Below are 14,868 nucleotides of genomic sequence, written 5' to 3'. Positions count from 1 at the left end.
GGGCACTGAACAGGAGCTGCCCACACCCGTAGCAGACTTGATAACCCTCCTCCTCTTGGCGGCCTCCCACCTCCCTACCGACCTCCCCGTATTTCCTGCACCTCCCAAATGGTAGATCCAGAATCTTCCTCTAGGAACCCAGGCCAATGCAGAATAGGAGTAACACATGATCCCTCCCAGAAAGCAGCATCGAGAACCTTCACGTTAGTTCTGTCCTTGTCCTCTTTTCCCATCTCTGCCTCAAGAGAGGCATGACCAGGGTGGGGGCTGCGCCTCCTGTCTCGCCCCACACGGAGGATCCACGGAGGACACCTGCCACTGGCATCCTGCAACCATATGTGACAGAAGCAAGAAACTAACTTTGCAGTTGTCCGCCCCAAGGTGTGGGGCTTGTGGTTACGGAAGCGTAACCTGGTGAAAGCTGGCTGGTGCAGGGTTTATCGCTCCTGGGGGACCCTTCTGACGGACCCCCCCATAGGAGACCCGGGCTGCCTACCTTCCAAATGATACTTGTCTGAGGGCAAAATGGTACAGCATAGCCTTGTCTCCTTGAACCCGGAGATGACCATTTGCTTTCTTCTCTTTCTCTGTAACTCACGGTGCGTGTGCAGAGCCGGAACTGGTGGCACCTAGAGACTGGGAGACTGGAACCAGTCAGGCCTGGTAGCTATGTGGGGGAAAGAGTCTGAAGATGAGGATCCTGGCCTGGAGACGGATGACAGCTCTCGTCACCCTGTGGCTGGGCGACCCGGGGGAAATCGCTCCCCTCCCCATCTGGAGCCGCCCCGTTTGCAATGCAAGATCCCAGCCTGAGACCCGAGCTCCACTCCGGGCACTCCGCCTCTGCGGTTCCATGAGGACCAAGACCAACTTCATTTTCTCCATCTCCTACTTGATCCATCAGCCTGGAGAACAAGCTAGATCCAGACCCAAACTCTCAAGGGAAAGACTGTCTCATCCACTTTACAAACTGCTCCTTTCTTTCCTCCCTTGCATTCCCCCTTCCCTCCGTCCTTGACACCGCGTGCTACATCTCAGGCCTGTAGCAGCAGGTCCCATGCCCGGGTCACTCACAGCGGCCACGCAGCTATTTTTGCCATGTCTGAACACCATCTCCGCTATCCGTCAGTTAACAGCGTTTAGCACTGACCGATCCTTTGTCCTTAAATGCACGTACATCCTGAGAGGAGTTTTTACGTTACTTCCCTGGATGGAAAATCAGTAGCACTGATGACTAGAAAGGGGCGTGTGTAAATGCACAAAACAAAGAACATTTTTACTGACTTCGAGTTAGGTGCTACTTGCTGTGGGGCTTCTGCTGCCCGCCTTCTGTTTAAAAAGGAAAGCTGAGGGGCTCCCGGGTGCCTCAGTGGGTTAAGCACCCAACTCTTGAGATCTCAGCACAGGGTCTTGATCTCAGGGTCACGGGTTCAAGCCCCACACTGAGCTCCACACGGGGCATGGAGCCTACGCAAAAAAAAAAAAAAAAAAAGAGTGGGGATGCCTGGGTGGCTCAGTGGTTGGGCACCTCCCTTTGGCCCAGGACATGATCCTGGGGTCCCGGGATCGAGTCCCACGTCGGGCTCCCTGCATGGAGCCTGCTTCTCCCTCTGCCTGTGTCTCTGCCTCTCTCTCTCTCTCTCTCTCTCTCTGTGCCTCTCATGAATAAATAAATAAAATATTTTTAAAAAGATTTAAAAGGGAGTTGAAAGGTTTCAGGGTGGCAGTGAAACACAGTAGCACGTTATAACCTTGTCATAATGAGAAAGATCAAAGAATCCAGAAAGGAAATGACCATCTGGCCATATGATGTGACATCACTGAATTTGTCAGCAGTATACCCCCAATCGTCTCCTGGGGCCCCTGAGATCATCTTCCATGTCATCAGGACACCCACCTCACACCTGGCGTGAGGCCCTATCACCTACCTGCATCCTGACCACAGCGTGGCTTAGTCACGAGGAGCTCAGAGCTTCCGGCCGGTCAGATGCGGGTTTGAGTCCCACTGCGTCGCCAGGCCACGCCGGCAAAGTCACTGAAGCTCTCACTACGGACACTTCCCAAGCGGGTCCTGTTTCCTTGCCTCTCACCGTATCCTCTGGCCTGTTTCAGGCTCCGCTCCCCACCCGGATATGGCACCAACGTGGCCACAGGTCACATTCACTCTGTTCCTTCCGACCTGGGCGAGCACCTGCTGGAGCACCTGCCGGAGCACCTGCCAAAGCACAGCCAGGCCCTCGGGACCACCCTCTTGTTACCCATGGGTCGGGCTCACTGCCTCACCGGCCCTCCCAGGCCACGTCGGTGCCTGACGGCAGGCGAGCTGCAGTCTGGCTCCGGGCAGCAAAGCGTAGCTGCCTGGTCCCCTGAGAAGCTGAATTTGAACCTGCAGCCTTGGTTTCCTTGGTGCCGCCGAATTGGAGAACATGCTGGGGATGCCTGGACATCAGGCAAAGGAAAGGACATCCTGCAAAGGAAGGCTCTGTCTTCCTTCTCTGAGGGAGAGCACACTCAAGGGTCCTGTTTGGGACCGTGTCCCAAAACCCCAGGGCTTTGCTGCAAACGCATCACTCAAGGTCTGGGAGAGACGCACCGGTGGGGCAAGGACGCGGTATCACTGCTGCAGTCCTGATGCTTCGTCGGACAGGCAGCAGCACAACCGGCTCCATTAACGTGCTCAACTTCTCGCTAATGAGAGGGCACTTAAGCAACCATCACCCCGGAGACGCAAATTCAGAGTCTCAGGCCCCACTTTGTGAGGTCGGTGCCCTTAGTATCCCCATCACACAGCTGAAGAAGCTAGAGGATTTCAGTAACGTGCCTGAGTTCATCTAGCAGCCTGGACGCTGCCTAGGATGCCTTCCTGCCTTAGGGGACGGCCAGAGAGTCAGGCCTGTGACATCCAGAGGCACTGGGACCCACCGAGGCAGGGCCTAATCCATGTCCCGGGCCCAGAGAGGGCCTCCTCTGGGGGCTGGCACGGAGCCTGCGAGAACATGAAGGGCCTCCAGGCACAGAATGAGGGAAAGGGCTTCCCGGGACCAGGGAACAAAATGCTGGCCACCTCCTGCCTCGTCCCTCCTCCAGCTGTCCTTCTGCACTCTTTTCTCCTTGAATACCTTCTTTCAGGCCTCGGGGCCCATGGCCAAGTGCTGCCACTTCCATCTCAGGGGTGAGCCCCTTCTTGAGTTGGGCAGACCCAGCAGGGACGCCCATCACGAGGACCTGCCCCAGGCGGTGCCACGCGACAAATCGCAGGGACAGAGTGAGGACGGGAAGTGGCTGGTCCAGGGCAGGCTTGAAGCCAGGCTGCGGGTGAGGGGAAGAAGCCCCAAACCAGAGACAGAGAAGCAAGAAGCAAAGGTTAGAGGTGCAAGTTGAAACTAAGTGGAAAAGAAGTGAAAACATTAGACCCTGAGTCCATCAGAAATCGATAGAGGACTTCAGGCTGAGCTATATCAAGGTAGAGGGTTGCGGGTGACCCCATCTGCTAGGCAGGGGGCTGCAGGCCCAAAGGGGTAGAGCTCTGAGTCAGGGAACCAACGCTAAGAAGCTGCATCCCTGAAGCATGAGAACCGCGAGCCAAAGGAACAGAAATCAGATCATGGGATTAATAACAGCTGAAGTTTGCTGAGCTTTCGCTCTAAGCCAGGCACTTCGCTAAGTGCTTTAGATAGATCATCTTATTCAACCCCCGCAGAACCCTCTGAGACCCCATGCGGCCAAGACCACAGTGAGTAGCGCGTGGGCGCCAAAGCCAGGTTGGGTTTGAACCAGACTGTTCCACATCCTCGCTCTGTGATCTCGGGCAAGTTACTTCGACTTTCTATTTCTCAGTTTCCTCATCTGTAAAATGGGATCATGTGGATATTATGTCGCACAATTGTGATGAGGATTAAATAAAACAACAGGTAACATTTACAGCGGTGACTCACAGGCCATAAAGCTCTGGTCAACTTAACGGTGATAATCACTACTAACATTAGACCCTTTTAGAGACAACAACAACAACAACAATAATAAAGCACAGGGATCGAAGTGAATTTTTAAGTGATGGAGAGGGGAATCCAGCGTGGCCAGTCGTCCTAGAGAAGCTGGGTCTGCAACCACCCTGCCTCACATCCTCATGTCAGTTCAGAGGAACAAGGTAAAGAGAGGGAGCCAAGGTGAGAGGCCCGGGGGGAACGCAGAACAGAAGGGACAGAAAAGCAGAGGACAGAAAGGGGGCCCCGGATGCAACAAGCGCACAGCCAGGAGGCCCTGGAGACTGAACTTGGAGGCCCTGGCGGCCAAGATCCAACCCTCCGGTGGAAACAGGTGTCCTAGATGGGACACGAGGACCATGTCCCAAAACCCCAGGGCTTTGCTACAAATGCATCACTCTGGTCAGAGCCGTGCCTGAATGCGCAGGCCTGAGAAGTGACATCAGGATGTCACCCAACTCCGACTTCATTGTGGGGGAGCTGGAGGGTGAAGATGTAGCAGTGGTACCAGCCAAGATATGCTCAGGGATCACTATATACAAGGCACTTCTCTATGTGCTTTATGCTTGAACTCACTTAATCTTCACCTGCACCCTATGAAGTCAGTTCTGTAGCATTTCCCATTTTGCAGGTGAACACATTAAGGCACAGAGAGGTCAAGTCACATTCACAAGGTCACACAGCAAGCAGGTAAGTCACAGAGCCAGGAAGGAAACTCGGGTCATCTGGCTCCAGAGACCATATTCTTAACCTCCAGGATCTGTAATCCCCAGCCAGGCTAGTCTCAGAAATAACTTGATAATTCACTGGGCCTTGGAGTGTCCATTTTTGTCACTGGATCCCCAGCCTGCACAACAAAGTCTATGTAGAAGAATCAACTAAAAAGCTAGGAATGGAGAAGTTGTCAGGTAATCCCAAATTGAGAGACATTCTACAAAATAACGAGTCGATCCTCTCTGAAAGTTTCAAGGTTGTGAAAGACAAGGAAAGACCTAAGAAGCTGTCGCCACGGGAGGAGACCAGACAACTAAGTGCAATGTGGGATCCTGGATTGGATCCCAGAACAGGAGAGAGGACCTTAGTGGGAAAACTGGGGAAATCCAAACAAGCTCTAAGTCAACTGTATCAGAGCGGGGTTCATTTCTTGGTTTTAACCACCGTCCCCTGGTTGTGTGAGATGTCACCATTACGGGAAGCTGAGCCAGGGGCACCCGGGAACGTCTTAGTTTGGCAATTCTCCTTTCAAAAGTCTAAAATGATCTAAGACATTTTTTAAATCCGGCGTGGAGAAAACAAACTAGAAAGACAAATGACAAGTGATCAAAACCACTGACATTCTTCCTTCATAAGCTAATGTGTCTGATCTTTGTAATTACGTTGTTGCCACCTATGCAGGCGAGTCAGTATCCTTCATTTGACATCAAATCTGTTTTAAATTGTGGAGAACAGCAACACCAAAAGCTGGCAGCGCTTGGATTTAGAAGCCTGGGCCTGCTTCAGGAGAACAGATTACTTCCACGTGCTTCCAGACTGTCTTTCCCTCGGACTTAAATCCTCAGCGATGCTATTCTACAAACCTATCCGCCCCCCCACACTTCGATGGCCGCTGGCCAGGAAAGGCTTGGATCACTTGGGAGCTAAAGGACTACTTTGCAGGCAGGAGCCAGCTTCCAGAAATGCAACAGGTTTGGCACACGTGGGCGAACTGGCAAGCCAGAGAGACCCAGGGGTCTTCGTGAGGGTCAGGATGGCTGGCAGCCAAGGGGGTGAGGGAGAAACAGAGGCCTGGTTCCAGCTAACTGGGCACAGGGCAAGGAGGTAAACACTGCCTGCATTAGCTCATTTCATGCTTCTCCACACTGGGTCCCAGACGCCTTATATCCAGGGATCCATTTGATCAATACTGAGGGGAGCAGTTACCAACCCCACATGCAAATGAGGTAGCTGTGGCTCAGAGGTTGCCCACCCAGACAGCTAGGTGGCCACCCCAGGTCATCTGATGGGCAAAGCCCAGGCTCCTCTCTCCATTCATCCTGCACCCAAGGAAGACTCACGGGAAAAAAAAAAAAAATCACCAAGCAGCTAAGAAGCCATGAACCTCCTCTCAGTGACCCCTGAAAAGCAACCCTCAAAGACGGGCCCTGGTTGGGTGTATTTATGCAGATTTTGCCCCTGTCCAGCTGACGTTGCCTGCCACGTTTATCAAATGCAGATAATTTAGACCCCAAACAAGGACAGTCGTTTTTGTTTGTTGGTCGGTCTGTTTTGTTTGTGTCCCTTGTTTTCTTTGGTTCTTGGCCTCAGTCATCTATTTTGGAGACCTACACGATCTAAATTATCTCGGCAACTGTAAATATCCCTTTCCTTTATCCCAACATGGGTTTTTCTTTAAGAAACCCAGGTTCCCCATCTGCTTCACGACATGGGCATTTCTAAACGAAAACACCTGCGCACAACAAATGACACCAGCACAGCTCTTGGAAGTTCCCTTAGTACTTTCAACCAGAAGAATAAAGCCACATGGAACCAGGCGAGCTCCCCTCGATCGGAGCTGGGTCCATCGGTTTTGCACTTGGAAATGTAATCAGTGCCTCCCATCCCCCAAAGGCATTCCAGTCCCAGTTTAGGATTCTGCACCCTGAAAGGAAAAGCAATACACAAACTTAGGAAAGGACAGAGGCCCCAGATCCTAAAAACACAGGCTTGAGTGGAAGCAACCTGATGCCTTTGCACACTATTACCTAAGGGACTGATTATTCTGAAACACTGTGTGGATGATGACACGTAAGACGCTCGGGGGACCCTGCCTCCTAGGAAGACAGCAATCCTAAAGCAGCTCGCTGCTGCATATTACACACCTTTCACCAAACACGGAGGAAAAGCCTAAAAAGGACATTAACCCTGGCAGCCCCAAAGCTAGTTTAAAGTTGTCACAAGCCCGGCTGATTTGTTAAAAACCTTTATCTCCAAAAAAAAAAAAAAAAAAAAAAAAAACTCCCCCTTCCCATTCACATCAGCAGAGAGACTCTAAAAGTCCACTGCCCTTCTTTTCCATGAAGTTTAACTAGTTAGCATAAAACAAGAACCTTTCAAATGTGTTCGAGAAGGGCTGGGGGGGAAAAATGTGTCTTTTGCCTCTAACGTAATCCCTTAACTAGACTAATAAATGGTGTGCTTTGGATTTACTCCTCACAAAACTCACAAGAGCGTAAAAGGCAACCACGTTTCCCAACAAATATACAATCTGTGGTTCTCTTGAGTCAAAACCTGTTCAGAGTCAAGTCTGATGGCTGCAGTTAAAAGCTGCCAATGAAGCTGGTCATCTTGGAAAGGGGACATGTTGACTAATCGTGGCTGTGGAAGGAGAAGGAGAAGATAGAGAGATAAATCTGTGGAGGAGCTTGTGGATTAAGTGCATCAGAATCTGTGATGCACACAAGTGGAGCCTGGCACAAGGAAAGCACAATAAAGTGTCAGTTCTTGTTATGGTTGCTATTATTATCACTAACATGGCTATTAAACTGCCCAGATTCACAAAACTATTCAAAGCCTTTGCCACATTTAGGCCATTGCATTTAAAAATGCAATGCAGGGTAGCCCCGGTGGCGCAGCGGTTTAGCGCCGCCTGCGGCCCAGGGCGTGATCCTGGAGGCCCTGGATCGAGTCCCACGTCAGGCTTTCTGTATGATGCCTGCTTCTCCCTCTGCCTGTGTCTCTGCTTCTTTCTCTCTCTGTCTCTATGAATAAATAAATAAAATCTTTAAAAAAATAAAATAATAAAATAAAAATGCAATGGATGTCTTTTAAAAGAAGGCAGACGTGAAATCCTGGAGGAGCAAACTCCCACCCACAAAGAACAAGGCGCCCCTGTCTCTGACATGTTCCTTGGGAGAGACCACCTAGCAATTTGGGAGCTCAGAAGCCTTCACTTAAGGCTTGAGAAGATGCCAAGGACTTTCCTTGAGAGTCAGTCCAGAGAGAGACATTTGATCGTATTTTTCCAATGAGAAGCATATGTCCCGGGGTACATACGCTTCCTCCACTCACGTATGGATGGAAACAATGCTAAGTACATTCTGTCCCAAGAACTTACTCATGCTTACCCGACAAGGCTTAACTTTTTCATTTAAATCCCAGAAGCCTGCCATAACACCCGCCAACTGAAAGGTTGCTCTCAGAGCAACTTCTGGGCAATCCATTCATCGCGTGGCAATCCCCAACAGCTAAAACAAATGTTCCCTGTAGTGAACACACCCGTGGTGTTGGTAAAAAGCTGTGTATTTTCTTTTTTCCTTTCCACGATCATCACTAGAGACATCTAATAGATTCCATTTACGCGCCGGCAGCAAAAGCCTTTCCTTGCATGCTTATGTTGGGTTCAGGTTCATTACCTTGTTAAGGAGACATCTGATTTCTGCAGGCGATCTTTAAAAGGTCACATCTGTACATGGCTCACATATTTTCATGACCCATCTAATTGTATCGTTTAATCCCTTGGCCGGGTTTCAAAGAACCCAAGTGGTCATGGGTTTGGTAAGACAACCAGCACGAGGCAGGTCCCCGAACCGTTAGACACGGAGCAGGTGATGCTCCATCAGCCCCGTAACATGGGACACCTCCTTGAAACAAGGAAACCTCCATTCCCTGGCTGGCTCAACTCCACCTAAGAATTCCACGGAAAGGGGACTGGGTTCTGCTCTGCCTTTGGAAAACAGCCCGGGTCGTGGCCCTGGTGGTCACTTTGTAAGCACTAACCTTCTCCGGATATGGTCCTCAGGCCTCTTCATGGATACATACGTGGGAGTTATTCTAGGTGACCTCCTGTTAAAGAGTTTTATTTTAAATCCCAGCTAATCTTGGCTGCTCCCTGGACTGGTCTGATCTCTCGACACATCTTAGTTCAGGTCTACACAGCAAGCTGCAAAAACACAGTGGGAGCAAGGCTGGTGTTTGTTTCCCTCTTTCCCTTGCTTCCAGTCAATCCCGTTCCATCAATCACCCTTTCTTTCTCCTCTGCATAAACAGCAGTGTAGGTGAGCCAAGACGAAAAGTCAAAAATAAAGAATAGAGCCGAGCGAGCCAAGGGCTCTCTCTCCAGCGACAGGCTAAGGCACTCGAGAGAGGCAGCCGGGACGTGCCGGCGCCTGCGCACACAGGGCCACGCTGTTTGTTGTGAGCGCCTCCGGGTATTTTTAGAGTCTGTAGGGAGAAGTTAAGCAGCACGGGGTGGCTGGTATGCTACTAATGACACCCCAAGCTTAAAGACCCGGGCTTCACAGCAACTGCGGAAGCTTCAGGTGATTAAAAGCAACACTTGACTTAAAAATCACACACATGTAGGGGGTGGAGGTGAGAAAGACAGAAGGAAAAAAGTCGTTGGTGAACCAAACTGGAATTCAGTCCTGCAGAGCGCAGACGTAAGGCACCCCACCCCGAGGTACTTAGGAGTCTGCAGTAGTCCTCTATGGCCCTTTTTCCTTTTTCCTGCCTCCCTCCCTCCTTTCCTTTCTTTTCTTTGCTTTTTGGTCTTCTCAGGATCTCTTTGGGGGACCAGCCTTTTGGTGGGCTCCGCAGAAGTGAACGCGGGGATCCAGACCTGGCCAATCAGACAACCCTTTCCCAAGGTGGCCAGCCCAGGAGCTACTGAAATCCAGCTAAAGAGGCTGTTCCTGGGGCGCCTGGGTGGCTCAGCCGGTTAAGCGTCTGCTTTCAGCTCAGGTCATGATCGAGCCCCGCATCGGGCTCCCTGCTCAGTGGGGAGCCTGCTTCTCCCTCTCCCTCTGCCTGCTGCTCCCCTCGCCCGTGTTCTTTCTCCCTCTGCCAAATAAATAAATAAAATCTTAAAAAGGAGAGAGAGAGAGAGAGAGAGAGAGAGAGAGAGAGAGACTGTTCCCTGGGCCTCTTCTTGGAAGCAGCAGGAAGGAGGCACTCCTTATCGCCGGGATCATTACGCATGAGGATGCTGTAAGCTTCGTGCAGCAGGACACACGGGTCCCTGAAACAAAGATACCCAGGAAAGCCCAGCCAAGAGATGGGAAGGGGAACAGGAGCTCCGTGACACCATTTGAACCCTTGGCCCCACTCTGTCTGCAGCCACTGAATCCCTAGAAATCCCAGGGACCTAAGCCAATAAACTTTCCCCCTTCTGTCCCTTTGAGGAAAGCACCCAAAAGAATCTGAATAGAGAGCTTGAAGTGTAATTTTTTTGAAACACCAGAAGAAAGTTGAAGTGCAAGCCATAAGCCCATCCAGTCATGCCCACCCCGCTGTGGGAGAGGACACCAGGCGCTCAGCAAAGACTCCCAAACTGTCCTCATTTGCCTCGGAAGGCAGACAGGAACTTCCAAGACGATCCTCCTTTGTGCTTCAGGAAGATGAAGTGTAACAGCTATTCCTCATAAATGTCACACGGCACCCTTTGATTTTGTTGTCTTTCCCCCAAAAATGCAAAACTTCCCCAATGGTGTGCATGGTCCTCCACAGTGTGGAAGGACCGACCCCTCACCACGTAATCCCCTCCACTGAGTGAAGCCGATGCTGATGAACGTAACGAACACCTAACAGTCTAGCGCCCTGCACAAAGCAGCCAACAAGCAGGAGTCATACGGTTCCTTACGCAATCTGAGTAAACCCTCACAACTTTGGGAAGCAGGTGCTAAAACACACCCATTTTACAGATGAAGATACTGAGGCTCAGAAAGATTGGATACCTTGCATGAGATCGCACAGCCAGTCAGAAGGAGCGTCAAGCTTCCAGCCCAACTCTATGTAGCTACAAAGTCGGTGCTCGACCACTGGGAACGGCCCCCCTTCTGTGGGCTCACCCACTCGTTGACGGACCTTTACCTCCTGTTTCCCTCACATTGTGTTTCCCCTCCTGGACTGTCAACCTCTCTGTATTTTCACTTCCACAAAGTTTCTGTTAAACCTGTTTTATGTCTTCCTGAGCCTCATGTGTTCAAGTCTCCATTACCCCACTGGGTGATTGATTCTTCAAGAGGGGTGAGAAGAGGGAACGGGGCCAGTTCTATCTTGGATTCGTTAGCCCTTGGGAGAATCGTGAATCCATGTGTCAGGAAGAAGATGCCCTATAAATCCAAAAGCCCAAATCGTTAAGTTTTCCCACTTCTCCCAAAAAGCAGAAGATGGATGCTTTATAGCATGCTTCAGACACTTACAGTATTACCGTTTCCCTGGAGTGAAAGAACTTAGATGGCCCTTTTTGAACCTGATTCTGAAGTCTGAATCTGGTCTCCCCACCCAAAACCACAAAAGTAAAAAAGCCAGGGCACCTGGGTGGCTCAGTGGTTGAGCGTCTGCCTTTGGCCCAGGGCGTGATCCTGGATCCTGGAATCAAGTCTCCTGCATGGAGCCTGCTTCTCCCACTGCCCATGTCTCTGCCTCTCTCTATGTATCTCTCATGCATAAATAAATTCTTTAAAAACAAAAAAAGTTAAAAGCCTCCAACCACCTAAGGGAATTACCAAACGTATATGAAAAAAATGTATATACAAAGATGTGCAAGAGAGTGTGGCTTACAACAGGGAAATGTCAGAAGCAACCTAAATGCCCAGCATGAAGGGATTGGCGTCAACGTGTGGTATAACTACGATTTTAGAACACTTGAACCAATTAAGTCATTAAAGTTAGGTCAAGAAAGAATATGGGGGGGGGGGGAAGAAAAGGAAAACCTGCCATCATCCTCAGTGAAAAGTGCAGACTTCAAAATGTATATTTTTACAAAAATAACAAACACCCTGACTGAAAGGACATGAACTACGATAAGAACCAGGATGGAATTACAAAGGAATTTATTTTTTGTTTAGATGTTTGCCTTGTGCCTTCTGGACTGAAAGGTGTTTGTTGTTTGTTTTGCTTTGTGCCACATGATTCTTCTAACACTTGTTATGGAAGAGAGAAGCCTGCAGAAAAAGGTGATGAGGATTAACGAGATGATGTCCCTGGGGTCATCAGAGAAAAGGAATATACGAGCTGGGGAGGGAGCCCGGACTCTGGAATCAACTGCCTGGGTCTAGATTCAGCCTCTGCTGCTCACAGGCTACATAACTGAGCAAGTTACTCAATTTCCTGTGCCTCAGTTTCCCCCATCTAGAACAGGGATGATAATAATCCTACCAACCTTGCGGGGTCATTCTAAACCCATCACATGAACATACATGACACATTTAAAACATTGCCTGGCATAGCGTTTGCTCTGTGCATCTAGGTGCACTCTCCATGGCATAAATTACTTAAAAGTAAGCACCCCATCTAATTCCTTTCTAACACCTATCAAAGGGCCCGATGCACAGTGGGTGCTTGGTCAATGTCCACTGGCTGTGCCCAGTTGGATTCTAGAGGTCAGTGCTGGTGTTCTGAGGAGCGGTCACCATGATACCTTCTCCTTGGTGACATCTCCCTCCGACCGGACCCATGGAGCTTCTTAGGGCTGAAGGGAGAGCAGCTGTCCAGTGGCATGTTTGGAGCTCAGAGAGTTAATAAGATAAAAGGGACCCTTGAGAAACTGTATGGCCGCAACCTAATAAAGTTTAGCAATGACCCATCATCTTCCCCCACTGCCCCAGTCAGGAATTGTCTGGTTGCTTGAAAGAGAAACGCACTCAGACAAAACAAAAGGGGAGAACGTGGTATTGTCAGGTGCAGAAATCTCATGGGATCCAAGAACAAGAAACAAAAGAATAATAGAAGCTCCCTTGTCAAATGCAGTTTGCACCAGCGGTTGGATGAATGGTCAGGTCGAGCTGGGAATGATTGTTTTGAATTGATAGCGTAATGCTGTAAATATTTTAACAAAAATGTATAAAAGCATTTATTTGCCAAACTCTGGATGACCTCAGATCCCACGTGGAACACGGACAATGATTTTTCTCATCCGTGCGGCTTGCTTCTGATCTGTCTGAATTCTGACCTCAGCCTTAGAATCCTCTGAGTTTTAGAAAAGTATCTGTACAGATAAGTGGATGGGACCTTCCTCCTTCTCGAATAAGGAAGACCAGCCCAGAGGCCATCTGCACAGCATATGGCCATAACTCAAAATGACAAGTGCACGTTGCATCCAAGAATCCTAAACGAGTCTCCAACAGTCTCAGCTTTAGGCCCAACGGATCAGAGAACCCAGATTCATCACCGAAGCCAGCTCGCTGGCTGAATTACCTCCCTATAGTCGCCACTGCGGCATAGTCTTTGGTGTCCCAACTCCCAAATCTTCAGATTTATCAAGTCTCGGGGAGAAAAATACCATCACAGAAGTTTGGCACATTTATCTGCTCGTGCTATTGGAAAATTACACAAAGAACTGAGAACCTGAACCACAGACGTGGGGGGATGGTAAAGGATTTTTTAAACCTAATCATCCACCTCATGCTTTACACCTGAAGCAAAGAAAAGATGCCTAGAGAGGTCAAGGTGATGTGCCAGGGCCAGGAGGCCCACAGCCACAGTCTCAGAGAGGCACCGGCTTCAATTTCTCAGAAATCCGTTGTTATGAGAGACTCCTAACTCTGGGAAACGAACTAGGGGTGGTAGAAAGGGAGGTGGGTGGGGGTGGGGGTGACTGGGTGACGGATACTGAGGGGGGCTCTTGATGGGATGAGCACTGGGTGTTATTCTATATGTTGGCAAATTGAACACCAATAAAAAATAATTTATTTAAAAAAAAAGAAATCCGTTGTTTATCAAGGATAAACTAAAGAAGTATGATAATAAAAATTTCCCCACGTACAGAATGACTGACAAGGTCATATCACATGGGGGCCTCAGAGTAAACTAATGAGAGTGACACAGAAATATGTAGAAATGAAAGCTCTCCCCTTATAGAAAGGGCACTTGATGAGATGAGCCCTGGGTGACATGCTATATGTTGGCAAATTGAACTCCAATAAAAGAAAAATAATTAAAAAAAAAAAAAAAAAAAAGAAAGAAAGAAAGCTCTCCCCCTTGACCCTTCTCTAACTTGTAACTCAGGCCAGTAAATCTCCCAGCTCGGACCATCCCTGCCCTCCTGTCTTTAAGTTAGGAAAATGGACAGCTTTTCAAAAGACAGAAGTGGAATGACACTTGAGAGTGTACAATATGACAAGCACGTCACGGACTGTCGGTCATTTCGTCCTCATGACAACCTTGCAGGGAAAATATGACTCTCTCTCTCTTCCCTCAGCTGAGGCTCCGAGAGGCAGGGCATTTCTCCAAGGCCACGCAGCGAGTCAGCTTGGTTCTAAAGCCTACAGGTTTCACAGCTCTGTGTCTTCCATTCCTCCAGGCAGGAGATGCTGCCGAAGGGCATAACTAGCAGTGAAATGATCATTTCCCAGTGCCTTAAAGAGACACGGTTTGGGACCTGGAAGTTATGTCAGAAGGCCAGTTCCGCAGTGAGCCAGGCCAGCCCTTCTGCTTTCCTGACTTGCTCTTTCTCCAAGGTCTGTTCCTTCAAAGACACAGAGCTTGGTTTCTTTCCTCTCTGGTTCCCTGGGTCCTTCGTAGCATCTTCTAACCAAACTTCTATAACATTTTTTTTTTTAAATCTTAACCCTGGAGAAATTTGCCTCATCAGAATTAAAAGAATTTAGGCAGAGAAGACAGAAAGGAAGGCATAAAAACACCTGCAAAATCTTTCTCTGGGCCTTAATTGCGCTCCTTGCTACACTGCTTGCACAACATCAGGTTTTTCTCTCCACGGAATGCCTGAATTCTTCTACCCATCTTGCCTCCTCTCACTCCTCACTCTTCCACTGTATCAGAAGAGGAGCTGTCTCTTTTGAAATGTGTATGTTTCCTAGATACTTTCAGACCTGGACGGCCTCAGACACCGTTGCAATGAAATTCAGGGATGTTCCCGTAAACCGCATCTCAAGGCTAAAGCAAAGAC

General features: G+C 49.3%; 1 protein-coding gene across 7 annotated transcripts in view; it reads right to left on the bottom strand.

The window, feature by feature from the left end:
• The window catches only part of SLC1A2 (solute carrier family 1 member 2), a 152,334-nt gene that overhangs the window by 106,848 nt on the left and 30,618 nt on the right, over positions 1 to 14,868 (bottom strand). Inside the window, exon 1 of one of the 7 annotated variants that reach the window (XM_025452470.3) lies at positions 8,739 to 9,112. The exons of the other annotated variants lie outside the window; for them this stretch is intronic. Coding sequence (XP_025308255.1) covers positions 8,739 to 8,770 — 32 coding nt within the window. The 5' untranslated portion in view covers positions 8,771 to 9,112. Of the gene's footprint in view, positions 1 to 8,738; positions 9,113 to 14,868 lie in introns of those variants that run through there. 7 annotated transcript variants of the gene reach the window in all.

This window comes from Canis lupus, chromosome 18, assembly GCF_003254725.2.
Source record: "Canis lupus dingo isolate Sandy chromosome 18, ASM325472v2, whole genome shotgun sequence".
In the NCBI taxonomy this organism is placed as follows: Eukaryota; Metazoa; Chordata; class Mammalia; order Carnivora; family Canidae; genus Canis; species Canis lupus.
Note: the sequence above shows the minus strand (reverse complement) of the source record. Positions and strands in the feature narration are given on the sequence as shown.